At 40.2% G+C, this 20,720-nt stretch overlaps 2 protein-coding genes across 2 annotated transcripts in view; one reads left to right on the top strand and one right to left on the bottom strand.

Annotated features, from left to right (window-relative positions):
- Positions 1-20,720, top strand: part of FUCA2 (alpha-L-fucosidase 2) — a 232,875-nt gene that overhangs the window by 144,699 nt on the left and 67,456 nt on the right. The gene's annotated exons all lie outside the window — the stretch shown is intronic.
- Positions 1-20,720, bottom strand: part of AIG1 (androgen induced 1) — a 126,486-nt gene that overhangs the window by 70,751 nt on the left and 35,015 nt on the right. Inside the window, exons 2-3 of the mRNA XM_061378329.1 lie at positions 17,750-17,905; positions 7,823-7,924 (exon numbers count right to left, since the gene is read on the bottom strand). Coding sequence (XP_061234313.1) covers positions 7,823-7,924; positions 17,750-17,905 — 258 coding nt within the window. The remainder of the gene's footprint in view (positions 1-7,822; positions 7,925-17,749; positions 17,906-20,720) is intronic.

A 20,720-nucleotide genomic window follows, 5' to 3' on the forward strand; every position in this document is an offset into this window, starting at 1 on the left:
GTAGTGATCACCTCTAGGATGACTTGCATATGGGGTGCTTTAAAGTACACATCCTGTAGCTGGCACCTGACATATTAAACCTTCTTCAATATAAGCAATCCTCTCCCTTGTACATGATTTTTTTTCCAGTGAAATGTTCTTTTTTCTTCATAAAAGACACCGTTTTAATATACTCATCATTAATCATAATGATATATCACTTACTGATTGATTCTACTATCTGCCTGTGTGCTCTAGAAAAAAAAAAAGATCAGGAAAAATCGCAAGACTGTTATGTCAAAGGATAAAACAAATGTCTAATTTAACTGACAGATGAGGAGGCCACATAGATTTTTATCAAAAATGTGTTATTAGCAATTATTAATGTTGTTTGCACTGGTTTTAAAGTGGAACATTCATTTACATTTATAAGCTGCAAACCATGTATCTGATAAATCGTGCAGTAGCACCACAGAAATGTACCAGCTTAAGTAGTACAAAAGAAATGTGCATGACCCCAGCAGTGACTACAGTGAGCAGTATAAGCTGCACAGAAAGTTAATGTTAAAACAGGCATTCCTAATACTTTCAGAAATATGGGAATGAACCAAGTATGTTTCCATCCCATACTGCTGCTGGTTTAACAGACGTAGCAATCCAGGGCCAAACACTGCTTCTAGGAAAACACAGCTCAGTATGTATTATGCACCCAGAGAAAGGCAGATATTCTAAAGGCCCCCCTTGTATGTCCCTTTGGAGGTTTCCTTTGACCATTTGTTTCGCGCCCACCATAATCACTTTACCAGACATTTGTACTTCAGCTGAAAATCTGACTTTGAGCTTTTTTTTATCAGTATTACTACTACTACCATAATTATTACTTCCTAAGTTACACTTAACTTTGCCTGTTAAAGCAGGGTGGTTTGAAATACAGACAGTGCACCTCCTTAACTCTGGTGCTTCAAATACGTAATCTTCCAGCACCCTTACCAAGCAGCACATCCATTCGAATATACAATGCAACTCACACTTCAAAGCTGATATGAAAAAATAAGGTATACTCTGAACAGGCTTGTTTTAAACTGAAGGACTGGCTTTGAGGGTCAGTCAGTCAAGATAATGTACAGCATTGTCAGCTAAAAATAATGAGATGCAAAGACACCAATGTCATTCCACAGATACGACATAGACACAATTTGCATGAACACAGGCCTCATACTGTTGCATGGTTGCAGGTGATTTTAATCCTAAGCATTTTACAAGGATTTTAAGCTCCTGGCATGACATTGTGCAAATTTTACTTTATGTACCCTGTAAACCTACATCCAACATCAAGAGAAGCGATTTTCCTCCTCTCACAGCAGCATCAGTAAGCCATCTCCTTGCCCTCAAACCTGCTAATTAATGGATTTCAGAGACATCTTCCCAAGGAACCGATGGAATATATGGTAAGAAAACGTACTCTTCACTTCCTCTTTCTCACTTTTCCTTACCGCATTACTTCCCCTTTCCTCATCCTTCTCCTCCTCCAGGTCCTCTTTAGCATTTTGAGTCTTTTCCAGCTTGTCTACATTATTCTGTGGTGCTTTTTTTCATTCACTTCATCTGTTTTGCTTTGGTTTGCTTTGTTTTTTTCATTTCTTTTTTTTTTGGTAGGAGTTGGACCAGCATCAACTGACTTTTCGGTTCCTCCCTTTCCTCTTGGCCGTCTTTTCCTCTCATCCAACTATCTTTCCCTAACCCTCCTTTTAGTGCTCTCTGACTCTTTCCCATTCTCCCCTCCTTTGGTGGTTACTCCCGCAGTTTGGTGTTGACAGTACACGCTCTCATCCTCTGTGCTAACGGACTGAGTTACGTGACCCTGTCAACAGAAGAAGGCAAAACGTCATAACAAGATCTCATCTGGGGATTTCAGTTCTTGGAATTTTCACTTGCAATGCTCACATTTAGAATAGGGCTTGCCTGTTTAGCTGTTACTAAGTACTCAAAGATATTTTAGAAAAGGTCCCTCATTACTAGACATTGGGATCGCCTGTACCACGAGAAGCTTGAGTGTGTTTTTTCTCCACATTACTGGAAATAGCAAACAATCAGGAACATTCAGACCTGTATTAAGTTAGAAAGCTGTCTTCACCTTACCTCTGGCAGATGTGTAACATGGTTAAGGCAAGCTTCCTACTACACAAAAATTGCAGTAGTAACTGCGCTGTTACTGTATTAGGCAAAGGAGTCTTCCTAATGCTCCCAAAGGATGCCACTCAGGTAATTTGGTCTTCTTTGTCTAGCAGCCTCTCTCAATTTTCAGTGCTACGCTATCACAGGTTTTGACACACTACCGATTTCCAAGCCCTTCACATAAGTAACAGAAAATCTTCTAAGCTGCTGCTGTTTTTCTCCCCAGAGTGGAGGCATAATTGTTACTACTGTATTCACGCTCCCATGATGGAACGGGCAGATAATGAGGAGAGGTACCAGACGGAGCCATGTAACTGCAGCATGCACATGCAATAAGTGTACAAATACAAGAACAATATTTTCATAGGTTTTGTAAATATTCTAAGCCCCCAGGCAGCCAGCTTCAATTGCCATTCTCTCCATCAAACAGATGTTTAAATAATAGCCATCTAGGAGTGGATATTCTGTACAAAGTTAAATTACAAATTTTCCCTGATTTTTATCAGAAAACTTTTCAAGTTATGTGACAAGTGGGAACTCCTTCCTGCAGCACTGAAGATTTTATTTACCCTTAGCATACAAAAATATTATAGATAAATTAAGAAGAGCCCATTAGCTGGAATATCCTTGAAAACCTTAAATTTGATTTAGAAACAAATCACAGAGAAGGCTATGTAGTTCTAGACATAAGCACGAAGAATTACCAAGGTACAGTACATTGTACAAAAATAGCCCATACATAGGATGTTGCTGTATTAGGAAAGTATCCACAAGAAATATAATGCACTGTTTCAAATGAGTCACTTCTGTAAAGGATTTTAGGGCAACATGCTAGATGGAAACACTTTGCTGAAAGAAGGGATATCTCCTTGTTTGTACATCAGAGCGAGTACTGTGCAGCAACTGACCCAACTAATGATGGAGAGACAGGTTGGTCAAAAAACTCACCATTTTTGGACCATCCAATCTTTATATGTCAGGTTACTAGGAATTTTGATCTTTACAGGGATTTTCTATTTTTCTGTTTGTTGAATCATCAAGGAAAAATGCTTTCCACCAGAAAAACAAAGAAATAAACAAGCCAAGGCCACTGGACCCAAGACAAGCCTGCCCCGAAGAACAAAAATTGGAGAGATGACCAGAGGGACTCCATACCACTCTCGGGTGAGCCGAGCTTTTCAACTGACACGCCAGCAGTAAGAAAAGCAAGTAAACTTATGAAGTACATAGAGATGTATCACTTGGGCAGGCTCCTTCCTCTCCGTAACTTGTCTTCGCCTCCTATTTGTCCCAGTTTTTATGCATTCTCTTGAATACAAGGACAGAGTGTATGTCTTTCTAGGAATGATCTTGTTTCCCAAAAGCAGCATAAAAAGAATAAAGTACAAAACTGGAAGTGTTCATATAGATTGTAGCGGCACAGAACCCTTACAATGACTGATTTTCCAACTCTACATAGGCAGAGAGTATTCCCCTTCCTCCTTTTCTGGCCTCTCCTCTGCAGTTTTCATATGAAGACAATGCCTTGTTTCTGACCTCCAAAGCCATTACACTCCTCAGAAAGTAATTTCTATCTCTGTATTTTACTTTCCTTGCCACAAACAAAAGATGATTAACGTTTTTAAAACAAATTTGGGACAGCATCTGTGAAAAACAAAGGAGGACTCTTAATGAAATGGTATGCTAACTTAGACAGATACTGCATGCAGTCTTGCTATGTAACCTGACTCAAAATAGCAATGCTCAATCTTAAATTAATTCAGTCTACAGATCTGTTTATGTGGGCATCAGTTAGAGTAGGGACAACCTCTAGTTTTATAGTCTGTGTTAATATTGAAGAGAATATAACTTCTGGAAACACATGTAATCAATGCATTATCCTGTCCAGTCCCAACACAGAAAGGTACATTGAATGATCTGATAAAAATCCTGTTACTATGACACACTAGTTTTAAACACTAAAGTGTAGCCTTTAATTAAAAAATCCTAATACTGATAGAGATCAGAAAGACAGCCATCAGAATATGGGGAAGAGTATTTTCCATGTATAATATGCCTGTGGAATGAAAAGTTGATATGGATCCAAAGTGCAGGCCAGTATGAAGAATATAAACAACATCTCTGATAGAAGAGTTCAGTAATTTGGCAATTAAAATTGTAGCCAGCAAAGATTAATTCATCTGCACAACTAATAAATACAGGAAGTGCACTTGACACTTCAGAAACAGACCAAGGCTGAGACACATTTCTATTCTTCAACAGCCCTCTTTAGACAGGTAGTTATTTCTACTGACAGAAGCTTAACCTCAACTACTCAGATGTGCACCTTCATACAATATACAGAGATGAAATCCTTGCCCTACTGAAACTGAGAGCAACCCTGCCATTGATTTCCCCAAATCATCTCTCAAGCCATAGTGATACTACTGGTTATGAATGAATCAACTGACTGAGATGATGAAATATGTCAATTTTATGGCACAGTACAACTTTATTAGTGATGCCTTTCACAGGTGTATGAATCTGTATGTAAGAGGTACCACCTGGTACCACAAGGCACCACATAGTACACAGATTTTTCTGTAGACAGAAATTGTATCTTCAACTATAATGAGGGGTGGGTGTGTGTGTATATGTAAATAAAAATACATTTCTTGACACTATATGCAATTTTATGCAAATAGTTTGTAGCTTTTATCTTTGTGCACAATTAGGAGCCGCTCTGTTTCTACAAAACTTCATAAGCCATATTAAAACTGAATCAGTAATGGGATTGCACAGCTCTGAGGTTTATTTCTCTTACATTTTCCATTTGTAGAGGGGATTTTTTTTTTTTATAACTAGGAATTTTTAGGTGTTGAAAAAGTGTTGCTGGGAAAGAATGGTATCTCTGCGTATTGACAACACATTACTATGCATTCAAGAAACAGGGTTTTTTAACTATAGACGACATCATAACTGCAGAAAAGGTACGGAAAAGGGTGAGAAGAAAATGGGGAATGAGAACTGATTATTATAAGCTAACAAAGCAGCAGACACTGCTGTCCAAACCACTTCTGCTTGGGCTAAGGCACTGAACTGCACCAGCCCTTCAAACAACTTCTTCATATGGCGTTCAAGACAGTCATCTTGAAGTGCTTCTGAAGTATGAATATTCTCAAATATTTTGACACATGCCCATATTACTGATGGAAATACGATTGGTATTATTACAACTATATTTCATGAGTTTACATTCCTTTTCTACATGTGGATTTTGCAGGCTGATGTTGACAGTTGAGCAAGTTGTTACAGCTGGTCATAATACATCTGTCAGGAACTTTTTAAAATATGACTTTTTAGTTAAAGGAGGGAATCTTTTTACTGTGGAAAATGTACAGTTTAAGTTTTTCACTTTTCTGTGGTTATTTTGGTGATAAATACATTTTTAGGGAAACTGTTGTGAAAACAACCAGACAAAGAGCTCCCAGGTGAAGTAACACTTGAGCTCATACCTCTAGGAGCTGAACCAGGCACCGCAGGGGAAGCTCACAGAGAAGAGGGATTCATCAGCAGTGCTGTAGTAGCAAAAGGACCCATCTCTCTCTGACAGATTTCACTCTGACAAAGGTAATGAATCTCTTGTGTGAGTTTTATTTTACCAGGTTAGGCTCCAGCACAGCCACCCTTGCATTCTGAGAAATTATCACTGAATGGGCACAGCTGCTGTCAAAATGTGCAAGGAAAATGGGAATAAATGCTTATTTCAGTAGAAAACAGTAATTAGAGCTCCGGTCCTTTCTAGAACTGTATTCCCAGTGGTCCCACCCTTTCACCAAGGGGGCCTCTATCATATTCTCTAAGATCTGCCAAATCAAAATTGCAACTCAGATGCTAGCATTCTCAGGGTAGTTTAAGAACCCCTTCATATTATGATAGGTAATGCATCAGAATTAATAAGCATGAAAACTGGTAAGGACAAAGCGATAGCTAAAACATCAGAAAGAATTAGACTGAAAGGTGCTGAAAAGCCCAACAGCCATAAACTTCCTCTGTGTGACTGAGGTAAAAGAACACTTGGATAAATGAAGACTGACACAGCAAACAGTTCCTTTACAAAAGACTTTAAAAAATGCCTCCTACAATATTTCAAGTTGAAAAAAAAGGTCTAAGATGCTTGCACACAATTCATTTCAGCAAACTCTATTATGTCAAAAAAATCTCAAACAAAAGCCCTCTTCAGATATTTCAGTAAGTATGCATTTCTACAGAGCAACCTGAGCTTGAATTGCCTTTCAGTTACGGCACAGAGGAGACTTCCCAGACACACAGGGCTGTTTGTTGTCAACTGCATCACAGTGTACGTTCCTGAAAGATGTTCGAGGTTAAGCACTTTCAGTATGTGGAATGTCACCTGAAGAAATGTCATCAGAGCTGGCACTGATGTGGTGTGGGGTAAAAATCAATGTATGCATGGCTTGGCAGTGTTTGCAAGTGTTCAGTTTGTAACTTCAAAACTCAAGGGAGGACAGTCTGAACAAACACAGCAGGAGTCGTCAGGCCTTTTCCTCAGCTCCACACACACATAATATCATGCTGCTCCTTTCAAAACATTGTAAACCAGTACAGTATCTAGCAGAAGCTGATACTCCTCTTGTCAGTAGTAACCCTCATTCTGCTGCTTTAACACACAGTTTAGGGGATAAACAAATAGTAATGCCATCTGCCCCACCCCACAGAAGACCAATTTACCGAGCCCAGCAGCAGTGGACAAATCTTGATCTGCTGTGGTACTCACACCCTGAAGGATGAGCCCTGCTGTCATCTACTGATGAACAGCAGTGTCAAATGGTTCACCTTGCCTTGATGTGGAAAACAAAGTAATAATGAAACATTCTTCACATATGCAACTACAGAAGCAAATATGATGCTTTTCAGCTCCAAATGCTACATAACAACAGTAAAGTGCTTGATGGCAAAGTGTGGCCTTCCTTCCCTTAATATCTAAACATATAGTTGAAGAGGAAGAATGTTCGACTTGCCATACCAGAGAGGGATAAAAAGGTCAGATTTCTTCTCAAGAAACTACTTTTACGATTACCAACTCAGCAATTTTGAAACTTTGTGTTGATGCACATAGTACCGTATTATTAACAATACTCAGATACAGGTTCTGCTACACAAGTTTGGTGTGCTTGAGAAATGAGTAATTTAATTGTTCTTCTAAAAACATACAAGTCCAAAAAGCATAGTGAGATTTTCTGAATAAGCATTTTAACCAAAATGTTTTCATTACAAATTCCACTTCAGTAGAATGTTAAAGAAAGAACCATTCAATTAAGTATTTCTGCCATTTTAGAACAAGATTTGTCAAAGTAGGGATTTCTGTTCTGTGGAAGAGTCTCTTTTGATTAAATTTCTTCAGGACCAGGGTGACATTGCTCTGAAAAAAAGTACTTTATCACAGAAATCAGCCGATCCCCACAGCCTGAGATGTAGGATACACCTGCTCCTAACAGGGATTCACATATGACTCAAGGAGTCAAGGAAGAAAAGTTATTACTTGCAAACAGTGTTCCTTAATCACTTCTGAGGGGATCAGCTGTAACTGTAAGCAGGGTCATGCACTGGGAAATCAGTGTCTTACACTTTTGTTAATGCAAGGAAGCGTTTGTATTACTTTACTCACCATTCCATGATTTAGCCATGCTGGTATAAAATTATCGAGCAGCTTTGGGTAAACCAGTTCCCTGTCATAGATATAGATGCTCCAAAACATCGTCACAACGAACTAAGAAGAAAAAACAAGACAAAGACATTTTAAAATACATGCTTCTGAACAACTAGCATACGTTTTAATAATATTTTAACAAAATTTTAGATAGCAAAATGGGGAATTTATCAAATGAGTGGTTGGACGAAGCCTTGGGTGACATGGTTTAGTGTGAGATGTCCCTGCCCATGGCCGGGGGGGGTTGGAACTAGATGATCTTAAGGTCTTTTCCAACCCTAACTATTCTATGATTCTATGATCTATGGACAGACACAAACATTATAGTTCTTTGACTAAATCCTGCTTTAATCAACAGTGTGAATCTGGATTATTCTTTGCATTGACTGGAGATTTAGTTTTTCTTCTTTTTTTCCTTTTTTTTTTTTTTTTGGTCTTTCAGCCTGGAAAAAAAATCTCATTTTTGGACTTACAAGCCTATGGCCAAATTACAACTGAATACTATACTTTAGTAGCAGATGTGGCACATATATAATACTTCACCACTAACAGGACAAAAACCAAATGGAAAATCAGGTAGAATATCACTTGGAATTCACAGAACATATAAATATGAAACATTAATCTCTGAAGCCTATAAACTCATCTTTGTACTTTTTCATGTGAGACATCAAAACAGCACTGCTTAAAACCAAAAGCTTTAACCCTTTAACTACTCTGCACATGAGTCACAGACTGGGATCCACAGAAAAGAGGTCTAGCATCCTGCTCATTTGTCAGTATGAAATTTGGCTTGGTTCTTGTCAGAGACTATTTACCAGGAGTCCAGAGAAAGATCATTATTTCTTCTAGACTGAGGACAGGACAGACGACCCAGATAAAGTTTGCACTAGGCTAAATTTTTGCCAAAGAGTGCACAAATTCTTTAGAGACCATGATATCTGAAAAGCAAAGGCAACATATAACCCCCCAAATTTACAGAAATAACAGTTTTAGCTTACTTTAGCTGGGGAAAGAACAAAGTAAGCAATCTTCTAATTAAAACACAATTGCTTTTTTACCTTGAGTTTGAGTCACAGTTTTCTAGTAATAAAAGGCTTATTATTTAGAGCAGTAATACCCAATATCTGGGCCAGAAGCTTTTCAATGACCATTTTCAGGGGATTTTTACACAGCAGCGACAGGTCCAAGATTAAAGATTGAGACACAACAGATAGAACTTTCACTGAGATCAGCAGGGAAGTATTCAGTTACACCCAAACTGATGTGACCCATGATTTTATGGCTAATTTGGGGGGTCAGTAAAAGAAAGTGCAAGAAATACAGTGTGCACATAGCAAGGTTAGCAAATTACTACTGTGTGTGATAGTGTAGGCATAAGTTGTTTCATATGCTTCTGATTGGAAAGTTAAAACTGAGGTTGCAGTTTATCAATGGCACCTTGTTCTAACCACAGACATGCAAGCTTTGGCCAGCCAGTTATGTGAATGACCTGAACTAGTACACTGTTCCCTCAGTGTGCATATTGTACATAGTTTCTTGGTTTCCAACACACTTGTCCATCTGCTGTCATAGCTACTGATGCCCGCTCAGAATAAGCTTGGACTATTTGACTAGAGCACAGAGGCCAGGAGGAAGAAACAAATGAGTTATGATGGACAGCCTGAAAAACATTGCAAGTGTGAAGTACCCTACAAGAAGTCTTGCTGCTGGGCCAGTCTTGGCAATGGCACAGCACAGCTCTTTATGCACCTGCTGACACATAAGTGCCAAGATATGAATAGCTGAACAGCAGGGAAAATGGAAGCAAAGTATCCTCTTCTCTATAGGCTTCCTAGAAGTCATGTATTATCACAGTGGGTCTCTGAGAACCTGCTAAGACCAACTGGGACATAAAAACATTCTCAGGTGCACAAAGAGCAAGGCTAATAGTGCTTTATTCCAAGGAAGTCTTACAGCAAGAAAAATCACCCAGGATTAGGTTGAACCTTATCACACTGAATACAACAGACCTGGCATGTTTTGATCTTTGATTTTTGTGTGAAGCAGAATAAAACAATAGACTTCGCCAAGAAGGTAAAGATAAGAAAAGAGGAGATGTGCCATCTGTCCCTTAACCAAAGTCAGCCAATGGATGGAACAGGATCAGCCTAGCTGGTTGCAACCATCTGGAGCTACAGACGGCAAATGCTGCTTAGCAAAGCACTATCACAAGGCAGACATAAGGTAAAGGAAGTGCGCAAAACCCAAGGTGTTACAGAACTAACCTATCCCAGAGGACAGCCGACATGAGACTGACGCAACACCCTGGGGAAGATTCCTTCACATGTCTGAATGGTTTACCTTAACTTCCCTTTCAATTAGTTCATTTACATAAAATGAACTAGAAAGATTAACTATTGCACTATGAACTAAAACAAACTATGAAAATGAGCTATCTAGATAAAAAGGAACTATTACAAGGACTTGCTGCTTAGCTACCTTGGCTGCTTCCAAATTTGTTTAGATTGATTAATGAGCAACTGTTGTTCTGGTACTTTTAAATCACCTCTGCTATGCTTACATTTGGTACAGGTAGACTTGCATTTGGGCTGGGCTTTGCCAAGACTATACATGGTCATGAAGTACAAGACCATGATACAACTGAGCTGCTTCTTTACACTGCCTCTGTAAGGCTTAGTCAGAATTTCAGCTCTTATGCTCATGCTGCCTTCCTTGTGGCATAATTCATCACTATTGTGGAGACAGTCATGGTACTACCATCACATACCAGGCTGAATAGGCTGTTCATATGCAGCAGACATATTTCTCTGAGAGCCACTTTTATTTTCATTTGTTCCCAAGGCAAAATGGCACAAACGTCACCCTTCCTCCTTAGACAAACTTGATACCTGGAATTCAAGGAATTAAATAGGCACCTGCAATTGATTTCACAGGAGCCTCCTAAGAGTTCCAGCTTTCCAAAGACAGTGATTACTTAGTTAAGGATAAGGTTAAGCAACATATGAAAGAACAGACATGTCCCTCACTTGCTACTTATCCTATCTATGGTCATTGCAGACCAAAGGGAACCTCAAATTTGCAAGCAGAACTTGGAAACTGCTTGTAAATACAGAGCAACCCACTCGTCACAGGCCTCTAAAGTATAGCTAAACAACTATATAGCAGTAGGGAAAAAAATAAGGCTGAAAACTCCCTTGTTTTCCCAGTAAAGGAGATATTCCTTGAAGTTTTGTCCTCTGTCTCTGAAGCTTCAGAGGATATGAGAAAAGCATATGGTGTTGCAAAGGGAAAAAATTTAAAGGACAAGGTGGAAAATGGTTGGTGATTTGAAAGGGAAAACAAGTGACTTTATTGAAACACCACAAATGGAAGCAAAGAGAAACTGAGGAAGGCCAGTGAAAAGAATGCATACTTTGCTGTTTCACATAAGCCCAACCAAGAAATGTTACGCAAATGAAGAATGAACCCAGTGGAACTTTATTTTCCTGCATTATGTGTTTTTGGTTTTGGCTGAGCTGCACAGTTCAGTTCACTTATTTCCTGGATGGCCTCATGACAAAGGGAAAAAACCCCAAACAACCCACTGACCTTGACAAAATTACTTCTATGTACAGTTAAAGGTAGGCTTTCTGGCTAGCTCCCAAGACATTTAAGGTTAACCGCAAGTATAAATATATTGTTTGTGAGCATCTTTGAGGGTTGAAGGCATTACATATAGAAGCAAACTGTTATTAAAGGCAGACCACAGTAGGCACAACTGGCACGGTTCTGGCTTTAGGTGGGATCTAATGCTAGCATTGCATCACACCAAATGAATTTGAATAGGGCCAATGAAGGAAATCACAAAGGGTAAGAACTGAAAATCAGGGCAACTCCCCTTGGAGAACAGAACTCAGGAGGCAATTGCACCACTGCTCAACAGCCACCACAGCACCACAGATGTGTGCAAAATCTAGAACAGTGATTTTGACATCATTGAATCAGTTATGGAAATAACCCCTTTCCTCTCTCTTCCTGATATTGGCTTTTCTCTGTATAGCTCTGGAAATTTTCTATACAGTGCCTTCCATATACCCTGATATGGTCCAGGAGCACTTTTCGAGCGAGATATTGTAGAATCATAGAATAGTTAGGGTTGGAAAGGACCTTAAGATCATCAAGTTCCAACCCCTCTGCCATGGGCAGGGACACCTCACACTAAACCATGTCACCCAAGGCTCTGTCCAACCTGGCCTTGAACACCGCCAGGGATGAAGCATTCACAACTTCCCTGCCAACCCATTCCAGTGCCTCACCACCCTCACAGTAAAGAATTTCTTCCTTATATCTAATCTAAACTTCCCCTGTTTAAGTTTGAGCCTGTCACCCCTTGTCCTACCACTACAGTCCCTAATGAAGAGTCCCTCTCCAGCATCCTTGTAGGCCCCCTTCAGATACCGGAAGGCTGATCATTACTATCCATTAGTAATTATAAAGAAGAAGGTACACCTATTTGGAGGCCTTGCCTGAGCAGAACAAAGTGAACTTGAAAATATGCTTTTAAACTGCCAGAGGGGAGATTCAGATTGGACATTAGGAAAAAAATCTTCTCTGAGGTTGGTGAGGCCCTGGCACGGTTTGCCCAGAGAAGTTGTGGCTGCTCCATCCCTGGCAGTGTTCAAGGCCAGGCTGGATGGGGCTTGGAGCAATCTCGTCTAGTGGAAGGTGTTCCTGCCTGTGGCAGGGGACACTGGATGATCTTTAAGGTCGCTTCCAACCCAAACTGTTCTATGATTCTACAATTCTATAAAAGTATTTTGTAGTCTGGTCGAATAATGAGGAATGTAGGAGATTGCAGCAAATGCCTATGCCTATTTTCTTTGGAATGAGATCCTCCAACAGCATTATTGATGATCTGCAGAAGAGGGGTGTCGTGGTTTAAACCCAGCCAGACAGCTCATTCACTCACTCCCCCCCCCCAGGAGCTCACTCACTCCTCCGCACTGGGAGCTCAGTGGTGGTGAGGGATAGAGACAGGCCCTGTGGGGACCCTGGATGGTCCTGCTGCTGGGAACATGGCGTTCTTCATGCTGAGACTCTTAATCTCAGGGTCATGGCTTTGAGCTCGCACGTTGGGCAAAACCTCCCAAAGTATAAAGGTGGTGACCACACTGGGAATGTAAGCCAGATCAGTTTCATGATCAATGATTCTATTGTATTACAAGTCATTACCATAAAGTACAATGAGACAAGAACTTTAGCCCAAGTCCCACACTTGAAAAACACTAACACAGCAAATACTGGCTCTAAGTAAGGCATGATATACGGAAACTGTGAGATCAAGAGGAACAAATTTGAGAGCCAATAAATCAGCACTGTGACGAGTGACTATTAATCCAGACAGATCTGTCGGTATCTCAACCCTTCGTGCCCCACGTTGGGCGCCAAAAAGAACTGTCGTGGTTTAAACCCAGCCAGACAGCTTGTTCACTCACTCCCCCACCTTTTCCTCCCTCTTTCTTTCCTTCCCCCCCCCCCCTTTCCCCGCTCCCGGACGGATGTGGCGAAGAATCGAAAGAATGCAACTCCCATGGGTTGAGACAAGAACAGTCCAGCAACCAATGTACAACACAAATCACCACCACTACTGACAGCAATGATAAGAGAAAATAACAAGGGAAGAGAATATGATACCACCCGCCAAAAAACGAGTCCGACTCAGAAGACCTCGTGTCCTTCCGGGTAACTCCCAGTCACCTCCCAGGCATGACGTGCTGTGGTATGGAATACCTCTTTGGCTAGCTTGGGTCAGGTGTCCTGTCTCTGCTTCCTCCCAGCTTCCCCTCCTCCCTGGCAGAGCATGAGACTCACAAAGTCCTTGGTCAGGGTAAACATTACTTAGCAACAACTAAAAATGTCAGTGTTATCAGCACTGTTCCCAGGCTAAAAGTCAAAACACAATGCTGCACCAGCTACCAAGAAGGAGAAAAATTGACTGCTACTGCTGAACTCAGGACAAGGGTGATCAACTTTTCTTTTGATTGTACCAGTACAAAGAAATGGGAGATAAGAAAACATGCCTGGCTTTCTCTCTCTTGTATCATGGGTTTTTAAAAAGATAAAAGTATAATATAAAGAATATGAGATAATTCTAGCCCATTCAGACTCAGACCCCAACAGGGCTATTAGAGCTATATGCTATAAAATACCAGCAGCAGAGTTTGTGATTTTCTATGCAGCAATCCCTCTCCTAATATGTAACAATATAAATTTTCTTTCTTCTTCCCATTTCTATTAAACACAGTCTTAAACAACTAGAAATGCCTGTTTTATCTCTTCTTCCTCTTGTTTGGTACAAATTACAAGAAACATATTGCTAAAACCATACACAGTTTACACAAAACACTAATTAACCACAGAAACTTGGCAACTTCATCATCTATGTCAAACAAAGAAAAAAGCAGGCATAGTCTAAACCGCTGGTGTAGTCTCTGACTTTTAAGTGTCTCACATTTCTCTAGCAATGTAAATTATTCCCAGTGTGAAACTCCTTTACACTGATAAATGGGAAAAGTGCAGCCCCAGTATAGATGGGAACTGGCAATGAATTTCTAAAATGTCTGTGCAAGCATTTTTCTTCAGTGGATGATTCCTGATCTCTCAGGCATTTGAACAGCACTACAGGCCTTATAATAATCCAAAAAGAAAAACAAGGGGTTGGAAGTGTTGCCCACATTCTTTCCGTGGAATAACACTTTACTGCACAGAAAATTGTTCTATTGATTTCTAATTTCATTCTCTTAAGAGTCATATTAAAAAAAGCAACAATAGGTAAACAGTAGTCAATATGTCCTTCAAAGAGGTTCATGTTTATTTCTTTATGCCCCTGAACAGTGTGGAAAGTTGGCAATTTGGCTTTATCTGAGCACCCTAAAGATACAGAACACTGACGAGATGTGAGTTGCTGCAAAGATTTTGCAAGATGTGATTTGTTGCAAAGCCACCCAAGGAGACTGTTTGCACTTGGGCTGGTTCTTTACCCTCCTTTAGAAGGTGGGAAGAGGTTGGTGGTCAGACTTCCCAGGTGGCTTATATGTAGTATTTTTTTAGGAAGTGCTAAAAATGAAATACTTTATTTTGTTACCTGTTTTTTTTTTTTCACACATCATTGTTTGACTTGGGTGTGGAAACCCCTTTTCTCATCTGTTTTTCAGAACAAATCATCTCAAGGGCTTCAGTAAGCAGGAAATACAGAAAAAATTGTGTTGACTTGCTCCTGAGAAACTACTGTTAGTGGGCTTTAAAACGTTCCCCTAGTATTTTCATTATTCCCTAAACATGCCCTGTGTAAAACACTGAGCACTAAAAATAATTTAGACGTTAAGGTAACTGACAGGCACTTAAGCATGGCCACTGCTATTACATTAGAATCCCAACAAGGATTTTATTCACATCTGTCTACTTTTTTGGTGTGAAGGTTCCCTTGTGTCGCTACTGGGAACCACTGAAAAGCTCCATGGAGAGCTAGGTGAGTGAGTCTCAGAAAGAAAGTCTGCATTTGAACTTCTTTTGTTCTTTCTTTTTTTTTTTTTGGAGCAAGGAAGCTGTTGACAGAATATGGGAAATGAAGGAACTTTAACTTTGTCTGCAGACACTCCGGTGTTTAATAACTTCCTTCTAACAAGCACCTCCGGCATACAAAAATTTCACTGGGTATTTTCTTACACGTAAACAGCTCTTTAGAGAATAAAGCCAGCCTTAGACATACTACTTTCGGGCCACGAACTGGACAAGGCTCTGGCAAGTGGCAGCTGTGGTGAAGTGGGCGCTGCTGGAGAGGATCAGCTTTCAGGAAGGAGCTGAGACCAGTGTTAAGTTACAATGTGGTGCTGTTTGTCACCCAGTAGCCAGGAGAAGAAACAGTGAAAACAACCTTTTCAGGCTTTCTTTGTCAGAAGTGAAGCAATACGTAGCAATCAATTGCTCCCCCTCACCACCACTTGAAAGGTTAACTTTGGAAATTGAAAGCATCTGTCCAATGACTATGGCCACTTTTTGGTTTGCCTGGGGCTTTTTTGTTTAAGGCAGAAACGTTTCTGTATGAAACCCTTAGGAAAGTAGCTAGCTCCAGGTATGTAACATGTGTCTTGGGAACTGCTAACTTGTAGAAGCTGCAACAGTACATCTAGCGCAGGCAATGGGTATCTGGGATCGCTTGCTTACTGGTAGCAAGGGACACAGCACCTCAAAGAAATGCCTAGAGTTGCCAAGACAAAGTGAAGCCAAAATTCTCCAAGATCTTGAAAAGTTTTAAGGCTGGGAACACTGCAGGGATGGAGGAGCACAGAGCCAACAGTATGAAGCTGTAATAGTGGTAGGAGAGAATCCCTGAATCCTGAGTGGCATGAAAGAGCCAAGGAGGATGTGCTCTGATGTATGTGAACACTTACATTTCTAAATTAAAAAAAGCACTTAAAATCTTTAAATAAAGACTAATAACGTGACGTTGTTCTTCTTTACTTCTCCTATTAACACAGTAGGAAAAGTGTCTGCTGCCAATCACAACTATTTTTAATTCCCAATCTTCCTTAAAATACAAATGTAACATACAAATCTCTGGACCCATAAAATACTTACCTGCAAGCCTGTTTATGCACAGGTATTTTAAAAACTATCAGTTGATCCAGTTTCTTCTATCACAGCTGGAGAACTGCAGTCTGTTACCACAACATGAACTGTGGCAACTCCAAAGAGGCCAGGCCAGCTAGTATAGCTAGGGAAGGCCACCAGCTGGGGTTTTATGAAAGAAATACCTTCACATACGCTTTGCATTTTCTAACTGTGCAAAAACATTCTGCATTTCTTCACATATTATGAAATCCCATGTAAATGGCAAAATCGCATTTTAATGAAGCATCTCTGAATATATCAAATTATAAATGGTAGATCAATGTGTTAACTGCTGTTAATTGACAGTAAGTAATTAGCTTTTGTGAAACAGTTCAACTTCAGAGACCTCACAGATTCCCAGGATTTTTTTTTTTTAATGAAAAAAAAAAAACCCTGCTTCTAGTGAATTTATTTTGAGCTACAATTTCCGGAATTGAAGGCTGATCCTGAATTACAATAAAAGCAATACTTTAATGAAAGGTTCACACTTTTTCTAATGTAACCTAAACTCAGAACTAGACTGACACAGATCACACTTTCATGTAAAAATCCATGAAATTCTGGATTTTCAGCTGCTTTCAGAGTGTGGTATGAGACACGTAAAGACACTCAGCACCTTTTGCTATTGAAAGCAATGTGCAGTGTCCCAGTAGAGCAGGATCTGATCCAAAGAACAGTTTCCTTTTGAAACAGACATGTAAAAATTTCTATACCTCTGTGTGATCTTTTATATGACTGACAAACCTCTTTTTTTTTTTCCTACTCCATTTCTTCTGTCAGCACTGAATGCCACATGGGATTCAGAAGGCGCAACCTGGACTTTTGCTTCCCTTCTTGCCCATGAAAAAATGGCTTACAGCCCGAACTCTGATAGGTCATTAAGATATGAAACATGCCACAGTTAGCACACTATTCCCAATGACAAACACATGGTGCGGAAGAAGTCAAATTCATATTCAAGATGCTGCTGATACAATCTACATTTGAAATTACTCATACAATCAAGTTCCTACTGCAAAGTACATTTCTTTTAATGAACCAAAAATTATTTCAGCAATACCAGTGCTCCCTTTCACCTGTGAAAAACGAGAGTAGTAAAATCACCTCTACCATTTTTCTCTATCTGCACAGCCTTTTGCGTAGAGGTCAAAAAGCCTTTCACCCAGAAAACAGTCAGTAAATAACACTACTCACCCAGTTTGTAAAGACATGTCAGATTAATACCCTACTTACCACTCCAACAGGGAAAGCTAGAACAGCCATCATCCAGTCACGGAGAGAAATGAGCTTTTTCAGCTGCCTCTCTTGTTCCTGACTGTCATTTCCTTTAGTCAGAAGACTGGACAGGTCTGTCAAGACGCATATCCCAAAGAAGACTGCCTGGATAACCTGCAAGGAAGGGGAACACACTCTTGAGCACACAGACCAGTCCCTCGGCAGAGAGCAGACTGAACACAGGCAGGTGTAAAGCGTACTTGCCACAGAATTGACGTGGGAATGGATAAACATCAGTCCCTTAAATATGAGTAGAGTTTGTTCACATAAAAGACAGTTGTGCTTCTAGACTGAAAGCCCTGCATACATCTTGTTCCTGATTTATGGGGAGAATAAACAGAAGTTCCAGAGGTGGGACTTCCAGACATGTGCCACCCACCCGCTGGGGACTGAACTTCAGCGGTCCCTTCCTCCTTCACTCCACACAAGTCAGCCCCAAAGCCACAGCATTTGCCTCTGAGGCAGAAAAAAATGATGAATGCTCCCTGTAAAAAGAAAGGAGATTAAAAAGACGAGCAGTTCTTTCCCTCCCACCAGGAGGTCTTCCCTGGAGACCTTGCCTGCCCCAAACACTCTATGTCCTTCATCAGGTGATGAAGGTGCCTGAAACTTCCTGAGTGATGCCCTGGGCTTTGCAAATCTGTCACTACTTCATCTCAGGTAGCAAACGACAGAACGAGCAAGCTGCAGGAGTTATTTTTGTGATGGCAGGTTGGCATTTACCTACCTTTTCCTTTTTTTTGCACTTATTTGTGCAGTATTGTAAGATTACCTGTTACATTAAGATGGTAGTTTAATCACCTGAACCCACTGATTTGGTGCCAACTTGACTTGATCTTGGTTTGATCACTGCATTTTCCTCCCTTAATTAGCTTAGTAAAATTGCAGCACATTAGCTCAGGAATGCTCTTGCCTGCGGACCTGCACATCCTTTCTAGTACAGTTCAGAGGAAGTGCATGCAGCTTGTTTACTCCCCAAGCTGGAAGCTCAGGTCACAAACCCACACACATCAGGTAAACTCAGGTAAAAACAAAACATGGGCTTGGCTCCCAAACTGCACAGTGATTCATCAAAAACCATAAACATATGCTTAAAATATATACTACTTGTTCCTCAGAGTAAGCATGGACTACTAGCTTAGAAGCCTTATTTGTACATCTAAGTATTGCTCTGACTAGGAGTCTCTGACTAATCAGCAGACCACCCATAAGAAGCCAGATTTTGCAAAATGCATTTTACTATGTGCACACACCTTTGCACAATTTAGACTATAACAAGCCATGTAAAGAAAACCCCGCTTTAGGCTAGGGGACACTGGTTGGGAGGAAGGGAGAGGCAGGAGAAAAGGAAGGCAGGCAGGAAATAAGGAAAAATCAAGCAGATGTTGGCTACTGGAAAGAAATGCAGAGATGTGTAATGGCTGGATGGATTAAACCACATTGCCTTCCTCAACAATCCTTACATGACCCAAATTTTTGTAAATTCTGGCTGTAAAACTGTGAACAACAGGCATTCAAATGGCCCCTGGATCTGCTTGCAATTCTGCTGCCATTGCTCTCCCCTCTCCAGACTGTAGCTACATATCCTTTGCTTGATAAATAGATGAAGCAACATTATAAAACATTCCCTGAAGCCATGAAATGTGGCATACTAGTGCTAGAGCTGTATATTGTGCTAGAAAAGGATATTAGAAAAAGTGCTTCAAATGACTGCCTGAAAAATTTACCATCTTCTGCAAAATTTCTGAAAAACTTATATGGAAGTTTTATAGAGCTACATAATCATAAGAACTCTTAATGCACTTTGTCATATGCGTTTGAAATAAGCACTTAGTAGAAAAAAATGGTCCCATACTCAGCCTTGTTTTCCACCAAACTGATGGCCTATTTGGAGAGAAGGAATAGGGAAACTAATCATGCATTAGCTTGACTTGAGAGGAGATACGATACCATCTACTATTCACTCAAGAATGTGAATGCCAAAGAAGGAAAATATTTAAGACAGGACTGGAAAAAAAGTATACCTAAAAGTAATGAGATCAATCTGGGTGTCAAAAAGTTTAGGCAGAGTACCAGGAAATATTTCCTAACAGTGAGCTCTGTCAGACCATAAAATAGTTTCTCAGAGGAAGTGGTGGAAGCCTCATGGCTTGAGTCACTCAAACCAATATTGGATAAAACACTCAATAATGTACTGCAGGGAACAGTATTACGCTGTCAGGGCTTGGACAAGTGACTAATGGATTGTTTGCAGCTCTAACTACGATTCCCTGAAATGGTCCCTCTCCAAAGAAACACAGATTCAAACAATTACACACCCACTTTCTAAGGGAATTGAGATGGTACATCCACTAATCAATCACAAACCTAACAGCTTCTCTCCTGATTATCCTGTTATGAACACACCATTTCAAGGGAAAATACAATGGTATCATTGGCAATAGCTGAAAACTCCTAAAGGGAAAGAAAGTACTCAAAGATTTCAGAGAGTAGGTATAAAGTAAAGTATTCTACAAACAGATTAACAAATAAAAATCCATATAGGAATATTACACATTTATTGAGAACATTCAGAGCCAATGAAAAAATATCATACAGTGTTCAGGGGGGGAACATCTCCAGCTTATTCATGCAAATAATGTACATACATTAGTTCTAACACTTCCTTTTCTTCCTAGTGCAAGAAAACTCTTCTGACAGCAGCATTTAGGATTAGACTGAGGACCTCCAGAGCTGCATGAGTCTCTAGCATAAACTTAAGAGCCAGAGTCATAATGATTTATGTCCTTTGTGGGTCTGGCATAGGAAAAGTGCAGCATGCAGCTACTGGTGGTTTATGGTATGAAATTAATTTCTGAAGTCCATGCTTCTCAGGGTGAATGCTGCCTAACAGATGCGAAAAGTTCACAGCAAGGGAGTAGAAACTCCC

Source organism: Neopsephotus bourkii, unplaced genomic scaffold (genome assembly GCF_033783945.1).
Source record: "Neopsephotus bourkii isolate Nb327-2 ecotype Australia unplaced genomic scaffold, CSIRO-AGI_Nbou_v1 NB_1765, whole genome shotgun sequence".
Lineage (NCBI taxonomy): Eukaryota > Metazoa > Chordata > Aves > Psittaciformes > Psittacidae > Neopsephotus > Neopsephotus bourkii.